The sequence below is a fragment of the Pipistrellus kuhlii genome, unplaced genomic scaffold (assembly GCF_014108245.1).
Source record: "Pipistrellus kuhlii isolate mPipKuh1 unplaced genomic scaffold, mPipKuh1.p scaffold_m20_p_9, whole genome shotgun sequence".
In the NCBI taxonomy this organism is placed as follows: domain Eukaryota; kingdom Metazoa; phylum Chordata; class Mammalia; order Chiroptera; family Vespertilionidae; genus Pipistrellus; species Pipistrellus kuhlii.
Window position 1 is genome coordinate 36245374 of NW_023425595.1, and position 18402 is coordinate 36263775.

At 38.1% G+C, this 18402-nt stretch overlaps 1 protein-coding gene and 1 long non-coding RNA gene across 8 annotated transcripts in view; both read right to left on the reverse strand.

Annotated features, from left to right (window-relative positions):
- Positions 1–835: 835 nt before the first annotated feature.
- Positions 836–5681, reverse strand: LOC123651863. Its single transcript, XR_006740834.1, has 3 exons — positions 5671–5681; positions 1352–5074; positions 836–973 (listed from the first exon to the last, which is right to left on the reverse strand). It is a non-coding gene; the product is annotated as an uncharacterized LOC123651863 (long non-coding RNA).
- Positions 5682–8130: 2449 nt separating this feature from the next.
- RSF1 (remodeling and spacing factor 1) overlaps positions 8131–18402 on the reverse strand; it is a 116558-nt gene continuing 106286 nt past the window's right edge. For all 7 annotated transcript variants that reach the window (XM_036428529.2, XM_045577665.1, XM_036428527.2 and 4 more), the window contains 3 exons: positions 17325–17542; positions 14153–14341; positions 8131–8939 (listed from right to left, as the gene is read on the reverse strand). In XM_036428529.2, the coding sequence (XP_036284422.1) occupies positions 8380–8939; positions 14153–14341; positions 17325–17542 (967 nt within the window). In that variant the 3' untranslated portion in view covers positions 8131–8379. The remainder of the gene's footprint in view (positions 8940–14152; positions 14342–17324; positions 17543–18402) is intronic.

An 18402-nucleotide genomic window follows, 5' to 3' on the forward strand; every position in this document is an offset into this window, starting at 1 on the left:
TCCCAAGAGGTCCTGGATTGTGAGAGGGTGCAGGCCAGGCCAAAGGACCCCACTGGTACATGGATCTGTGACCTGGGCCTCTAGTATCCTATATAATAAAAGCCTAATATACAAATTGTCCCCTTAACCAGAAGTTCATCCAGGGGTGGGGCTAACTAACCGCTGTGGCCCCTCCCTGCAACCAACTCCATATCTTCTGGCTGTGGCAGCAGGCAGCTGAGGGAAGGGAGGCCTGGTTGGCAGCCAGCAGCTGCTAGGAACCCTACCCATGCACCAATTTTATGCACTGGGCCTCCATATATATATATGATGTTTTATTGATTTGAGAGAAAAACATTGATGAGAGAAACATAGATTGGTTACCTTTTGCACACCCCTACTGAGGATCGAGCCCACAACCCAGGCACATGCCCTGACCAGGAGTGGAACTAGTGCTCTCTTGGTGCATGGGATAACGCTCAACCAACTGAGCCACAGTGGCGAGGGCCGTTAAATTTTTTTTTTTCTGGTTAATATTTTAAATCAGAATTGAAAAGAGATAGACTCCACTAGTTTGTTAGTAAAAAAAAAAAAAATGATTTTTCTGTATATCTTACTGTATTCTAAGTAATCTTAGAATATGTATCAGATCAACATTTGTAGATGGGACTCATGCTCACGTTGGTAGAGCCTCTTAAAGTCATCTGGTCTAACCTCTTCTGAATGTATAGCGCTATTATTCTCCTGGCAAGTGCCATTTCAGCCTAAACCGAAACATCCCCAACTGGATTGAATTCACTCCCAAGTTATTAGAAAACTGTAAAAAAAAGGTTCTCTATTGAATAAACTGAAAGCCTTTGCTTTAAGGCTTCTGCCCTCTGATCTAGTTCTGTGCTCCCACAAGGCCACACAGAACAAGTCCAAGGCCTTTTTACTGTGTCAGTTCTCCAGAAGCTAAAGATAGAAATCAAGAATAGCTTTCTAAAGAATTCACCTGCTGAAAACCAAATCAGTTTCACTAAAAAAGAGATGTTGACAGGAAGCCAGGAAGGCTGGTCAAAAACCTTAATTGCTCTAACCTTTAGTTGAGATTTTGTTAGCTGAAGCAGAATCTACAAGTTTCTGTTATTTCCTGCCTAAGGGCTACATGTAAATTTCTGTTTATGTTGCTTAAGATGTCTTAATAAAAGGGGATGGCAGGGCCAGAGCAGGAGTAGTTCTCCCACTAGAGTTGGTCTACCGCCTGGCCCCCTATATCGCCAAATTGAATTTCTTCAAGTCTCTTTTCATTTGTGTGCGGCCCTTCTCCAGAACCTGAACCCTGAATTGGAACTCTTTCTACGTGGGCCATGAAAGAGAGTCCTATATTCACCTACTTGGCAAATAGCTTTAAAATGATTTTGAGGATATTGATGCACTTGCAAATTTCCTTTCTAGATAGTGAAATCAATTCATTTATTTCTGGGGTGATAAAAAACTTCATCCTTCATTAACTGTTATTGAAAATTGTTTTCCATGTGCCACAAAGTTTAAAATAAACTAAATTTGCAAACACATCATGCTAAATACATCCAATTATTTAAATATTTTATTATGACAATTGACATATATTAAGCGAAAGAAATGACAGAAGTATAATAAAACATTTTTAAAGAAAAAGTTACACAATTCGGCCAATAGCTGTAAAATAGCTTTAGGCCTACCTTATAACACCAAGAGTTCCAATCAGACTGTAGTGAGACATTGAACATTTCATTAACAAAAATATTGGCACCAGCCACAACATATTTTGGTTGTCACAAGGATTATATTGAAACAACTATGCACTGCAATTCTAACACACTATGTGTTTATACACTGCAGTTAGCCCCCGAAGCTTTAAGCTACCAGGAATTCCCATATTTCCTATGCACAAAATTTACTTTGTGCATTAGTGGAATCACATTTCCAGTTTTCAGACCTCTTCCCCTCCCACCCCCACACACATGCAGTACGATATATGTGGTAGAGAGCACTCCAGTTTCCTCTATTTGACTAATAGTACGTTCCTGATCACCTCAACAGTTTGTTAATCTTGGAGCTTCTGCTTTAGCTCTCATCTCATAAAAAACAAAATAAAGCGTCTGAGAACCTGTTCCAGGAATAATGTTTTATGCATAGGAAAATAAAGCATTTCATATAAGCATGTCTGAAAATCCAAGAGGCATTCTGATCAAACACCCCTAAATTCCAGCTATTACTTTAAAATCAAAATGAAAATCTTACATATACCATTTACAAATTCTTATCTGGAATTTGTATTCTTCACCTGGAAATTCGATTCCCACGCTTCACCTCTGATTGGAGAGGATAGCCAAGAAACTGACATCCCACATTAGCTGACAATAAAATTAACTTGGGTAGAAATTATGACATATGGAAATGAATTTAATGCTTTCCTAGAATACACTTGTGCTACAAAGGTAAGAAATTAGAATGATAAAACCATCAGGTGGCAAAAAGTACTGGCATTCAAACAAAAGTGTCTTAATAAAACTTACGGTAAAATGTGTCATTAAGACTGCTAGAATTGGCAGCTCTGTAGAGACGTCAAAATACTTTTTATCAAATAAGGAAATTGGAATTTGAAGCTAATACTCTTTCCTGCCATTCTCCAGCAAATATTCCTGTGGAATTAAGTCTACTGAATAAAAGAACCAAACGATCAATTCTAGTTTTTCCTTCTTTTATAGATTGAAAAAAAGCCAAGCTCTGTCCCCACTTGCCCTCAACCCCAATACAGGACACCACCTTTCAAGTTGTATACAAAACCTGGCACGTTTGGGCAAGTACAATTCAGATACTGTTATCAAAAAGCTACTCTGATAAGAGCAAAACACCAGACCAACATTGAGAATATCCTAGTTAGGCATCACAAAAATCACACACTCTTAAGAATATGCTCTTTACTGACAAAATTTGGGCCATTATAGCTGTTTCCAAGTAGAAAAGTCCATTTACATGGACATAAACTAGATCTGCGTGTTTGTGTCTATGTGTGTGTATAATTTTCATGCAATGATCTTAAAACTTTGGAGACAAGGATTATTTGCCTAATTTCAAAGCTGTCCACATGGCAGTATTGATATGCACCAACTCTGCTACAGGGCAGGAGAATGAAGAAGACCATGGCACAATTTCTTTTTAAACAATTTCAGGTTTAATTACATAATGCACCTGTAGATGTTCTAGCATAAACACAGTTGTAAAAATCTACATCCTATTTTTAGGGTATTTTCCCACTTCTCATCCTTTAAAAGCTGTACAGTTATAAAAGTGTGACTCTCAAGCAAAATAAACTTTGTTTTTTTCGCAACATACAAAATAAGTTAAACGATTCAGAAGGTCTTGAGCCATTATGTTTCCCCATGACTGTGTCTGGCTATCCATCAGCATGACATGAGGCTCCTGGTCTATGACCAGAACTCAATAAATACAGGTCCAACGAAACCCCAAACACTTAAATTAGCAACTGATGAAAGTTAAGAAAACATATAGTTAGGGTTAACAATTCCATTCTTAACTTACATTATCCAGTGGCAAAATGAAAAAGGAGGGTCACTCAGTCCTTAGTGCATTTTCTAGCTTGTACCGGTTTGGCAAGGAAAAAAAAATCACAAATGCAGTTCCTTTAAAGATGTTTTTTCTTATTCAAAATGTCTAAAGAGCTTAATTAAGACATCTCTACACATCTAATAATTTGTTATGCCCTCTATTATAACTTATGCATAGGATAGACATCTTAAAGTTATTAAAATAAAATCAGCATCTTCACTAACTGAAATCACTAAATGTGCCAGAATTGGGTTTGCAGCATTTCCCAGAGCAAGATGGTATAAATATAAAATGCACACAAATAAACAAACAAGAACAGAACTTACAAAACCAAAATGAGGAGAAGCAGCCACTCATGGAATCCTAATACATTTCTGAGAGAATTGATATGAATAAAAAAGTGTTGCATGTTCAATCTAAGGTGTTTATATACCAAGCGCACTACATTTTGGCTTTTAACGACTGCTTGCTTGCTGGGCAATAACCCTATCTTCATCACGTGTTACACAGTTCCTTAGCAATTCGTGGCACTCAAAAACTGTCAGATCACTTACGTTAAAGTGAAATATTTTGAAAACAAACTAAGTGTACACACAACACAATAACCCAGTTTTAATACACTGATAGCAAAAGGCATTGCGTTCAGAATTGGCATAAAAACAATGAAGAAAATCAGCAGTTAGCTTGCCACTTCCAAGGTAGTTTATAGTTACATTCTGGGAATGGTGGATGAAGTAGGAATGGATTTTGTTCTAAGTTTAATAACAGATATTAAGCAGAGGACCAGGTAGATTACAATAGATCTGCAGTTTTGGCATTCTCACTTCCTGGGAAAACCAGGAATATATTTTTAGAACGTCAAACCAAGAAAAGTACCTTCACAACTTTCCTCTAGATTTTCTGTAATCAAATGTTCATAATTTCATATGTTATATTTAGCTGATTTTGTCAGTGATTTCAAAGGACTCATTTTTATCCTAATATCTAAAGTATGTATACGTTTATATAATATATATATATTCATTCCATTAAAAAAAATCTATAGCTGTGAGGCCATGCCATGAATTATGGCCCGTTCCATCATGTTGAGGAAAGGCAGAGTTCATGTTTTCTGAGTATGAACCAGTAGATTCCTTAGGTTCCTTTCAGTTGTATAGCAGTACAAACTAGCGAATGGTGAACAACTCTCAGCCTCACAAACATAAGCTAAAATAGCATTCCTTGTGACAAAGAAAATCCCATCAACCCCACTTAAAAATAGCTAATATTTCTCCATCTTACCTCTAAATAACAAGTAAACATCTACATTTTCCTTACTATTGGTACTTTGCTCAAACATATATTACGGATGGGTCCTATTAATTAGAAAATGAAAACCGGAGTTTATAATAGCCTTTTAAAATTAGTTTAAAAATCTTTTTGCAAAAGCTTCCTCATCATTTGAAGTCCTTGGTTCTTTGGCAGGTCAAACTTATTAAAAAGATTATCAGTAGATATGAGTCTACTGAATTTGGAACCTTAACCAAATGGAAAAAGATGTGTTCAGGAAACCCAACCTCAATATATCAGGTGTATTCTTGAGAATATCCCTGCCATCTTTCTCTAGAAATGTACCAACATTGGGAAATATTTTACACAGAACACTAGTTCATCAGTACAAATATATAAAACCAAAAGGTGTATTTTCAGTCTTTTTTTCACATAATTCAAAGCCTCTGCAAGCCTTTGCTTTATGACAATTTAGTTTGTTTTCAAACCTTTACAGAAATTACATTCATAGCCTGAGTACTAAACTACATCTCCCGTTAATACATTTGCTTTACACTATGGAGTTCTGAATCCAAATTGTATTTTTAAAAAGGGGGGTTAAAGTACTAAAGGGCTCTATTGTGAACCTAAATCCATGGTTAGTACTCCAATAACAAGGACTCAAGATGTTCTAAACCCTAGAAGAATTGCTGCTTTCCTATGCACTGTCCAGTTCCTAATGACTGAATTATGTCTTGGGATATAAAATGTTTACTATTTCCAAATTTTTAAAAACTTCTCAAAGTATGTTCAGAGTTAATATTTCAGTGAACAGACTCTTTTAGGGACTGAATCTAAATACCAATTAGCAAAGTTGTTTTTGAACTGTTCAACATTTCATCACTCATAATGAATCTCTCTGCATACTAAGAATTTATAAGTATCAGCTACTTGGATTACATTCTTAGTAAGTGAAAGTTAATGTAATCAGAATGTAAGGTTAGAAGGAATACACTATCAACTTCAAAAACAATTCAAGTTCGGTCAATAATGGGCAGCCCCATATTAATGGGGCATTTGCTGAATGAATACTCAGTCTTCACATGATAAAAAATTACCTTTTGCTCTCTGTAGCAGAAGAGTACAAAGAACTCCTTATTTCACATTAGGCATCCTGCAAAAGAAATAATCTACCCATTTAATACTTATCACTTGCTTAACTGAACAGAATAGGTGGAAGCAGGAGCTGGTCTATCCAGAGGTAGAAACAGGGCACATGGAGTTTCCACACACAGGGGCTTGACCAGCCGCAGGACTACCAGTAAAACAGTAGAGGGAGACTGGGAACAGGATAAGTCACTGGAACATTCTAACCACTTACCTTGCACTAGTGGGAATCCTTCTAAGGCCTGACTGATAAAATAGGCTAACATTCTTAAGACTTCCAAATAAAAGAAACGAACCTAACTAGAAAGGAGGCTTGTTAATGAATGGGGCTCCTTACATAGCCCTCTCCTCTACTGTCTGTGAATGTGAGCCCTTCCCTCCCTTCCAGTGGGACATTGTCTCAAAATAAAAATCACAACTTACTTGGAACCACATGCTATTTGTGCACCCTATTTTTAGGCTGCTTTCATTATTTTATTTTTTATACAAATACATATACATTGCTAGAATCAAAGCAAAAATATTAATGGGCAGGCACTACAGAACTAAAGTGAAACAAAACAAACAAAAGAACCAATAACTGAAAAACAACAGCTATAAACTTTGAAGATCAAAAAGATAAGATTTTAGGGCAACACCTGTTGAGGAGGGAAAAGAAGGAGTATAAAGTTTCTAGAGAGGTATTTATAATGCAAGTCTAATGCCAGCTTTTTAATAATAAAAAAGAGAAGTGCTTTACTATACACTGACTAGCACATATGCTTAATTTGGAAAGAAAAATTAATGAAGTTTTTGGGCCAGCAGCAGATATGGTGTGTCCATTGCCGGCAACAGACACAACATTGGAACATAAAAACCCAAATCCCAGGGCAAAAGTATTCACAGAAGTAATGGCTGAAGGTTTCAGAATTTGACAGGCAAGGTTTAATCACAAGTGCTACACTTTGTACAATGTTATTTATGGCTCTGCCTGAAATTTTACAGCTGTAACAGAAACTAAGACAAAGCTCATAATTTAGTGTCAATTACATGTTAGATACACCTTTTCTTGAAACAAAGAGCTTAACTTTTTTTTTTTTTTTAAGTGTTGAGATGTTTGAAATGGATGTCATGCCTATTAAGTACATCTGTGGTTCTCAATCAACTCTATGTTTGTCATGTGACTATTAATGAATTTTAATAGAAGTCTAATGGCCAAAGGCAAAAACTACATTCAAACCCTGCTAATAAATCCAGGCAGATAAGAAAGTCCAAGACACACACACACACACACACACACACACACACACACACACACGCTAAAACTCAAACTAAAAATCTCCCAAAGGAACTGCTTTGTTTGTAGACTTCAATTTGAAGTAGATACTAAGGGCAAGAATAGACCAGTTAAAATTCACCTGAAAATCCTTTCCCCTTCTTCAAATGTGCTAAAATACCACTATCAGCTTAGCATCTCTTCATGTGTGTTATGTATAGATGTATTTGTTTCAAAATGATATCTTATATATTTAAATAGGTGGCCAGAACAAAAGAGTTACACCATCTGCAAAGTTTACAGTCCACTGGGCCTTAAAAGAAGACTACACTCATTTCACTAATAACTTTCCATGATAGTAGATTAGAGGCCACCTCATCACTGCCTAAAGCTGTAAAATTTGTTGCTAGCACAATCTGGTTGTCAAAGCTTCATTTTACATTTTACTGTACAAATACTTTTCAGATGATTTTTTTTAAAACAAGAAACTCAGCTACACCAAACTTAGTTTTTTTTAGGATGGTACCTCTTCGGTCTCTTCTTTATTAAGTGTGGTTATCTCCAATAGTAAACAAGTTGATTCATGAATGCTGCTACTAAATGACTTACGTATGATGTTATCTACAATTCTCAAACTGCAACAACACAGACTCGAACTTTTAAACAGTCTGTTAATCATCATCTATGCCATGAATGTTTAAATATAATATATATTTAATATGAAAAAGCTAAAGCACAAGTGCTTTCTCCCACCCCTAATTCGGTTTTCGGCCCTCGCAGATTCGGAATGCATTCTTTATCCACCCTTTTCACAAAGTCAGGAGAGCTCAGGAAATATAAAGTCAAAAATATACAAATCTTTGTTGTTATTATAAGAATTTCCCCCCCCATGAATGAAATTACCAAGGACCATGAACTTGGAAAAAGAAAATCAAAAGGAATTTACAGCAATTATTTATCTTCAAAGTTCAAAACTGGTCAGTTCACAGAAAGACTTCAGGATTTGTTGAAATTTTTCTTCTAAAAAGTCATTCTGTAGTGGAGTTTTCTAGGAAAAATAAAACCGTTTTTAATAACTGGCCCGCTGGTGTGAGAGCTACCGTGGAATAAATTAGCACAAAAATGGAAAAAAAGTCTTATAACTGTTCACTGTTACAGACGTAATCAACAAGGTCAGTCACTCTTAAAAGCTCATCTTCGTCCTCTTCTGGAGCCCCTGCCTCCTGCCCACCATTTGTCCCATTGGGAGCCAGGCTTGCACTGGCTGTGCTGTTGTCCTTGGGGGTCTGAGGCTTCTCCGCTGGCTTGCCAATCAAATTCTCGATGGCTTTGCCAGGACTCTGTCCATTGGTGGAAGGTAAATCCACTAAACTATAGTCCAATGGGCTTCCCACCTTGCCCACATTTTCAAAGTCCTCTTCCTCATCACTGTCTATCCGATAGGGCTTCTTGGTGCTCTCCTGTTCTGAGGGCAGGATCCTGGGCTGGCTCTCACGGGCAGGCTGATCTGCATCTCCATGGGCATTGTCACAACTCTCCTCCTCGTCTGTCTCAATCCGGTGTAGCCGTTTTCGGGATGGTTTGTCTTCCTCTTCTGCTTCTGAATACTCATCTGCGCTTCGACCCCGCTTCCGAAGTGACCGCTTTGATTCTTTAGCTAGCTCCTCATCTTCAGAGTTCTTGGACATATAGCTCTCTAGAATAAACAGCACATTTAACCATAAACAATTTGAGTACTTCTCCTTTTCCTCCCCATTCACGACGTGTCCTGTTTTCAGACTTGTTTGTACACAAATGTCCCTTCAATAGGCCTGATTTTTCCTTCCTCTCAGCCCCATAACCATACCCAATAGGATTCATGTGTACCTATGATTTTAGAGAAGAGTAGAATCAGATTTCTTAGCGAAATCTTGCCAAACTCTGGACAACTGAAACACTGTGCTCTTATCCCATGTTATTAAATGTCTTTGCTAGTCTTTAAATGTCTTCCCTTGTCTATACCTACATCTATGTGATCCAACCTAGTCTCATGGCTTGACATGACATGTATATACTGGTAACTCTCACATTTGTTTTTAGGTACCCCCTAAATCCCAGACTCATGTTATCAAATTGCTTACTCAACACCTATGTTTGGATTTCTAAACAGACATCTCAAACCTAATGTGTTATCTGAGCTCCTAACCCTCCACCTCAAATTTGTGCTATTCTCACCTCCACCTTCTCAGTATTTGACAACTCCATTCTTCCAATTGCTCACTTATCCTTGATTCTTTCCTTTCTACCATCTAATGCAACAGTTCATCCTTTAGGTCTACCTTCAAATATATCCATAATTTGACTTTTTCATCTCTTTACTGCTTCAACCCTACTCTTACCTACCATCATCTCTCACCTGGCCTATTTCAATGGCCTCCGACCTGGTCCTAGATTCTAACTATGTCCCCTTCAATTAATGCATAACACAGCTACCATAATCAAACAAAAACATGTCAGATCATATCACTCCTTTCTTCAAAATTCTCATTATTTCTCATTTACACCAACTAAAATCCTAAGTCTATATACAATGGCCTGCTACAATATCCTATGTGGTAGCCAGTAATGACATATGGCTACTTTAAATTTAAATTAGAATTAGATAAAAATTAAAAATTCAGTCCCTCCATTACACTAGCCATATTTCAATTGATGAACAGTCACATGATACCAGTGGCTACTATTTGAACAGCACACAGAAGGTTTCCATCAGTGCAGAGAGTTCAATTGAACAGCACTGATACTCCTCAGGGGTTGGCAAAATATTTTTGGAAAGGGCAGTTTCTATTACAACCATTCAACTTTGTGGGAAAGCAGTACGGACTAAAAAAATGGCTATGTTCCATTATAACTTGATTTGCAAAGTGTATACACAAACAGGTAGGCTGTAGTTTGCTGATTATTGCTCAACATGATCTAGTCCCTGTTGATCTTCCTGCTTCATCTCATCCTTTTCTTCCTCTCCAACCTGGCCTTCCTTCTATTCTTTGAACATGCCAGGCACAGACTTGCCTTATGACCTTCACATTGTAGTTTCATGTGCCTGAAGCACTCTTCTTAGATAACTGCATGACACACACTCAACATTTCTTTCAGGTCTTTAATCACATCTTGTCTTCTTAGATATTTACGTGGTACCGAACCTGAAATTCCAACTACTCTCGCAACCCAACTTTATTTTTCTCTACAGCTTTTTATTTCCACCTAATAGATCATATATTCTACTTATTTACCTTGTATATTATCCTTCTATCCCACCCCCCTACTAAAAGTGACATGACGAAGTTACCCACTGTTTTTGGCTCTTTTGTTCACTTTCCTATTCTCAGTGCCTAGAATAGTGAATAGTTCAGCAAGTATTTGTTTTTTATAGTTGAATTAATGAGTTCAATGTTTGTTTTTAATGAAACAAGAAGATAACACACACTCAACCAGAAGTTCGCCTTCTTTCTTTAGCCTCTGCCATTTATATATATTTCACCCTTTTCTCTCCTGGCATGGATTTACACATAATTGATAAGGATCCATGAAAGCAAACAATCTTCAAAACAGATAATTAAATATATAAAAAAGAAAGAGGAATAGGAGAGAGTTAGAATAATTTAATAAAATAAACTTAGAAAGAATTCTGGGATAATATCAAACACTAAATGGAGGCCCTGGACAGGTGGCTCAATTGGTTGGAGGGTCATCCATACACCATAAAGGTTTCGGGACCTGGCTGGTTGGCTCAGTGGATAGAGTGTTGGCCTGCAGACTGAAGGGTTCCAGGTTCAATTCCGGTCAAGGGCATGTACCTGGGTTGTGGGCACATCTCTAGTAGGAGGTGTGCAGGAGGCAGCTGATCGATGTCTCTCTCTCATCGATGTTTCTAATTTTCTATCCATTCTCCCTTCCTCTCTGTAAAATATCAATAAAATATATTTTAAAAACATAAAGCACACATCTATATGTGATGAATAGGGAATGCATTGTTTCTGTTAAAAGATGGAAGTAGCCGAAACCGGTTTGGCTCAGTGGATAGAGTGTCGGCCTGCGGACTGAAGGGTCCCAGTTTCGATTCCAGTCAAGGGCGTGTACCTTGGTTTCGGGCACATCCCCAGTAGGGGTGTGCAGGAGGCAGCTGATTGATGTTTCTCATCAACGTTTCTAACTCCCTCCATCTCCCTTCCTCTCTGTAAAAAAAGATCAATAAAATATGTTATATAAAAAAAGGAAATAAAAGGCACAAACTGAAGCTTACTGTCAAGATGGAGAGAAACAGTAGTAAGTACCTTGGGTTGGAACTGTCCAGCTGTTCAGGTAATCAAGTCAAAAGGGGTTATAAATAATATGGGAGCAGAAAAAAAATCTTACTTAGATCACAATTTTGAGATTACTCTAGTTTCCATGAAGAATTTAATTATTACAATGGTGAACTTAAAAATTTGAATCTTGCTCAACCAACGTAGCTTAGTGGTTGAGCACTGACCTATCGGGTCTAGTAATAATTAATGTCGTTTTTAAACATTCGTTTAAAATCTTGCTTGGCGTTGACTTGTATTGACATAACCTTCAAACACGTGGTATCTACAGAACGTGTGAAGTGCAATTAACAAGTTTTGCTTGAAAAAGTTTGTGTTTGGTTTGGTTTTTGTTGCAAAACTAGGGCTAAGAAGATGGCGGATGAAGAGCATATTCGGCACTGCATGCTTTACGAGTTCCAATTAGGAAGAAAAGCAAGTGAGGCTGCAAAAAACATCTGTAGTGCTCTTGGTCAAGATGCAGTTAGCGCCAGAAAATGCCAGCGTTGGTTTGAGAAATTTCGCGAGGGAAATTTTTCGTTAGATGACAAGAGTGGTCGAGGCCGTGTGTCCAATTTTGATCAAGAAGCTCTTCAAGCTCTTTTGGTGCAAAATCCTCAAATTACCCAACAAGAGCTTGCGACAACTTTAAATTGTTCACAAAAAACAATTTCCAATCAATTGCGTGCACTTGGCAAAGTCCAAAAGTTTGGAAAATGGGTTCCTCATGAGTTGACCGACAACAACCGTAATCAAAGAGTCACAATTTGCAGTTCGCTCCTCTCTCTTCAAAACCGTTTGCCGTTTTTAGAGCAAATTGTTACCGGAGATGAAAAATGGGTGCTGTATGTTAATTTGAAAAGGCGGCCTCAATGGTTGGACAAAAATGAGGCTCCGCAGCCCACGCCAAAACCTGACTTGCATGCGAAAAAAGTGATGTTGTGTGTTTGGTGGAATTTTAAAGGAATTCTTCATTATGAACTTTTACCATCTAACCAAACCATTACAAGTGCAGTGTATAGTGCCCAATTGGAAAGGTTAGCCCAAGTTTTAAGAGAAAAAGAACCCGCGCTGATTAATTGGAAGGGCGTAATTCTTCACCACGATAACGCACGACCGCATACTGCAAGAATCACTGCTGAAAAACTGCGCCAGTTGGAATGGGAAGTTCTCCCTCAACCTGCATATTTTCCTGATATTGCCCCTTCGATTACCATTTGTTTCGTTCTTTGCAAAACTTTCTTCTTGGAAAAAAATTTAATAATGAAGAATGCCTCAAAAATGCATTGACCGAATTTTTTGCATCAAAATCACAAGAATTGTACAACAGAGGGATTAAAATGCTTCCTGAGCGTTGGGCACAAGTAGTAGAAAACAACGGCAACTATATTGTTGATTAAATTTTATTGTATTGTTTAAATAAATTCGATTTAAAAAAGTATTAGAAAACGACATTAATTATTACTAAACCTAATATAAACCAGGAGCTCACAGTTCGATTCCTGGTCATGACATATGTCCAAGTTTTGGGGATTGAACCTCAGTAGGGGGCATGCAGGAGGCAGATGATCAATGAATTCATGACATATAACTGCGTAGCAGCTTGATCCGGGTAGGAGGCGTGCAGCAGGCAGCCAATTGATATTTTGCTCTCATATCGACCTCTCTTTCTCTCCCTCTCTATCCTCCCCCCACCTCTTCCTCCCTTTCTAAAATCAATAGAACTATTTTTAAAAACTGTATCTTGCCCTAGCTCAGTAGTTAACAGAGCCAAATATCAACAGTACAACAATTGAAATTTCTTTTGAGAACCAAATTTTTTAAACTTAAACTTCTTCTAATGCCACTTCTTCAAAATAAACTCACCCAGGCCATGGTATTTTGTGGAAGGGCCACACTCAAGGGGCCAAAGAGCTGCATGTGGCTCATGAGCCGCAGTTTGCTGAGCACAGCCCTAGCTGGTTTGGCTCAGTGGACTGAAGGGTTCCAGGTTCGATTCCAGTCAAGGACACATGCCTGGGTTGTGGGCTCAAACCCCAGTAGGGAGCATGCAGGAGGCAGCCAATCAATGATTCTCTCTCATCAGTGTAGTTTTTCTCTCTTTCTCCCTTTCCGTTCCTCTCTGAAATAAAAATATATTTGGGGAAGAAAAAAAAAAAGTCCTCAAGATTAAAAACAACAACAAGGTGAAACCAGCTTGGCTCAGTGGATAGAGCGTTGGTCTGTGGATTGAAGGGTCCCAGGTTCGATTCCAGTCAAGGGCATGTACATTGGTTGTGGGCACATCCCCAGTAGGAGATGTGCAATAGGCAGCTGGTTGATGTTTCTCTCTCATCGATGTTTCTAGCTCTCTATCCCTCTCCCTTCCTCTCTGTAAAAAATCAATAAAATATATATTTAAAAAAAAACACAAAAAAAACCACTATATCTTATTAATTAGCATTTATTTAAATTATAAATAGTGACCAGGCATAAAAGAATTTTGTCTCAAAGATATTACTATTATATTGAATTTCTTAGAAATGGTATAGAGTTCATTTTATTCTGCCTTGTCCAAACATCTGTAAATTGGAGATCTATTCCTCACCTTCACTCTCTGAGCTGGAAAGCCTGCGCTTATGAACTCGTCTGATTTCTTTACCACGCCGTAAACTTTTCTGGGAACCTTCACTCTCTGAATCTTCTTTGTAGTTAATTTGTCTTTTCTGGTTCCTCCTTGACCGCCTTCGCCGAGTCTCTACATAATCATCACTAAAGTCATCGCTAAGATCACTTTCTATTAAAAAAGAAGCAAGAAAAAAGTCATATTCAAAATTTAAGTTTGTTAAATAGAAATGTAGTTAGCTTGGGTTATAAGAATGCAAAGCTACTAAAGAAGAGTTCATTTTAAACAAATTTTAAGTGAATAATAACTTTAAGCCCTTATTTTCTTATTAATAATGAGTAAATCTTTGGGGCTTTTATGCCAAACTTCACATATGTAGCTTGATGGCCACAGTCACAACTTCATGTAAGTTCTCTCACAGCAAAAAAGTGATGAACCTATCTCAAAGAATTACAAAATTGGATTTATATTCTTTGCTTTTTCTACATGGAATTAAAATCTGCAAAATACATAGAGCTATTTAAACTCTTAAAGCATTGGTAAATAGCACTGTTCTTGTCACTTTGGATTAAGAAACCAGAGTCAGGCTATGGCTCTATGTCAACAATATTTCAAGAGTGCTAATATTTTCCACTGAATTATCACATTCAGCCTTATTCTCTAATGGACTTCAAACATTTCAAAGTAGCTAGCCAACCATTTGAAGCTGTTCCCATTGGCCAAATCTGGGACAAATTGAGCATAAATATTGATGGTAATGGTATATCCAATGAGTAAAATAAGAATCCACAAGGACATCTATCTATATAAAAGCCTAAGCAACTGTTAAACAGGTCGCTATGACATACACTGACCACCAGGAGGCAGACGCTCAATGCAGGAGCTGCCCCCAGGTGGTCAGTGCACTTGCATAGCCAACCTCCCTTGGTCCCTCCCCCCGGCTGGCCAGCCAGCCAACCTTCCGTGGTCCTTCCCCCAGGTCAGCCAATCACCCTCATGGAACTGCTCCCCCTGGACTGGGCAAGATGGCCACAACCGCCGGCCAGGCTGAGGGACCTCACCCATGCACGAATTCGTGTACCGGGCCTCTAGTTCTGATATAAAGAAACAGATATAGCCGAAACCAGTTTTGCTTAGTGGATAGAGCGTCGGCCTGCGGACTGAAAGGTCCCGGGTACATCCCCAGTAGGGGGTGTGCAAGAGGCAGTTGAACAATGATTCTCTCTCATCGATGTTTCTAACTCTATCCCTCTCTTCCTCTCTGTAAAAAATCAATAAAATAGCCGAGACCAGTTTGGCACAGTGGTAGAGCGTCGGTCTGCGGACTGAAAGGTCCCAGGTTCGATTCTGGTCAGGGGCATGTATGTTGGTTGCGGGCACATCCCCGGTAGGGGGTGTGCAAGAGGCAGCTGGTCGGTGTTTCTCTCTCATCGACGTTTCTAGCTCTCTGTCTCTCTCCCTTCCTCTCTGTAAAAAATCAATAAAATATATTTAAAAAAAAAATCAATAAAATATATTAAAAGAAAAAAAGAAACAGATATATAGGAGATAAAACACTTAAGAACACAAGTAATTAATATTTGTGTGTGTGTGTATTATATCTATATATCTATATATCTATATATCTAGATATATAGATATATAGATTAATATGTGTATATATAGATAGATAGATAGATATATAAATAAAAGGAGTGATGAAATTAGAAATTTATAAACAAATGTTAAAACTAGTGGGCGAAATATCTGATAAAGAACAGGATATTTACAGAGTCTCAAAATACATCCCTATAATGTACTTATTAATTATAAAGGGAAAAATAATAGAGACCTAGAGGATATAAATTAGCCATGTAATATTCCTGTAAAAATGTATAATCTGAATTTTATCACAAAGAAACAGAAAAACCCAAATTGAGGAACATTTTATAAAATAACTAGTGTGTATTCTTAAAAAAAAAAAAAAAGTCAAGGCAAATATAGACAAAGTTTGCAGAATATCCCAGATTACAGGAAACTAGAGACATGAGTAAGCACAGTATTTATTCATGGATTGGATCCTGGACTAAGATAAAATATTGATATAAGGACACTATCAGGACCACTGATGAAATCTGAATGCATATTATTGATTAGATAATAGTATTATCTATATATATATAAAAGCCTAAGCAACAGTTACCTCCAGTCAACCGAACAACTGATCAGTGAGTCACTATGATGCACACTGACCACCAGGGAGCAGACTCTCAACAAAGGAGCTGCCCCCCTGGTGGTCAGTGCACTCACACTGCCAACCTTCCGCAGTTGGCCACCCTCCCAGGGTCCCTCAACCTGGCCGGCTGGCCCCAACTGGCCCCTATCAGGACTGGGCGAGAAGGCCTCGATTGCCCCAATCACTGGCCATGCTGAGGTACCCCACCCATGCACGAATTCATGCACCGGGGCTCCAGTACCAACATAAAATTTCTGATTTTGATAACTGTATTGTGGTTATGTAAGAAAATGTCCTGTTCTTAGGAAATAAGCACTGATAAAGGGGCATGATGTCTACATTTAGCAAAAAAGTTTAGAAGAAAAGATAAAATAAAACTCTACAAGCCTGGCAAGTCAGGGATATAATCCTCGTTTGTACCACTTCCTGAGTAAGATGACAGCTACCTATCTGCCAATTCCACAAAACACTGTATTTGCTCTTTTGGCTGCTGTGCCTCCATTTATTGTTAATAGGGATAAGCAGAAGCTATACCATAAACCCCTGCAAATTTATAAAAACTAATGAATTATCAACTGTGATCTAAATGTTAGAAATAATTGGTGATCCTTCTCTCTCCAATAGCTAGATATATGTTCTTGGCTTACTGGCAATTATTTCCAAGAAACACTATGAAGATAAAGACTAGACTTGGCACCACAAGGAATCATCACAATCCTAAAATGAATTTAGTATGAAGTTAACACATCCATCTGTATGTATTTTCTTAGAATGTGCTTTATATGAAAATTTTAGTTCTACCGAGTCATAATAATGTAACTCATAAAGTTTTATCAGAAAGCTTATTACAATTGAAAGGACTTTTATTTTAAAAACTCTTAGCTCCAGAAATCACAAGAATTTATTAAATTGGTGTGATGTAGACACAATTATTTTTACCAGAGTCTCTACTATTCTCATCAGACTCCTCTTCATCATCATCTGAATAATTTTTCTTTGGGTTTTTTCTCTGCAATCGCCTGCTTTGCCTCATTGGCCTGGAGGGATGTCGTCTTAGTCTTCGGCTACAGAAATCGGTGTCACTGTCATCATTGGATGGTGGGTCTTCTTCACTTTCATCTGGGTTTTCATCAGATACAACAAACTCATCTTGAGATCTGTCCAAGAGAAACCAGATGAATTATAATGGAACTTAAAATTGTGATCCCGGCCCAGCTGGCACAGCTCAGTGGCTGAGTGTCGACCTATGAACTGGTCAGGGCACATGCCTGGGTTGTAGGCTCAATCTCAGTGTGGGTGCAGGAGGCAGCTGATTAATGATTCTTTCTTATAATTTAATAGAGGCCCAATGCATGAAGATTCGTGCAAGAATGGGCTTTCTGTCCCCTGGCTACTGCACTGCCTTCGCTTTGGCCGGAGCTGCCTTTCTGCTCTGGCCCAGAGCCCCCGGGGGTGGTGCAGAACAGCTGCGTCGTCGCCATGGCAAGCATCCCACCCTGCCCCCAGCCACTCAGCCACTCAGCTCCTGCATATGCAAATTAACCTTCCATCTTTGTTGTGTTAATTTGCGTAGTCACTCCTGATTGGGTGGTGGGCATTGGAAAGGTACAGTCAATTAGCATGTTACTCTTTTATTAGGTAGATGTTTTTATCTCTCTCTCCCTCTCCCTCTTTCTGAAGTCAATAAAAGATATTTAAACCCCCCTTCCAAAAAACAAACAAACAAAACTGAAACCATAGTTCTTAGTTCAAGTTCTAACAAGTCCAGCAAATCATAAAATAATGTTTAATGTAACATCTGAATACTTGTATCAATTTCCCTAAAATGAATAAATGATCTGCTTAGGAGGAGTTATGAAGATGAACTGATGTCGATTTTCATATATACATTGCTTTGGCCTCTTGAGATGTCCCCCATTTGCCTTAAATTCAACATCTCCAAAAGTAAACTCATTATTTACTAAACTACTTCTCTCTTCTGTTCTCTAGTCTGGTATTTGAAACTACCATCCATCTA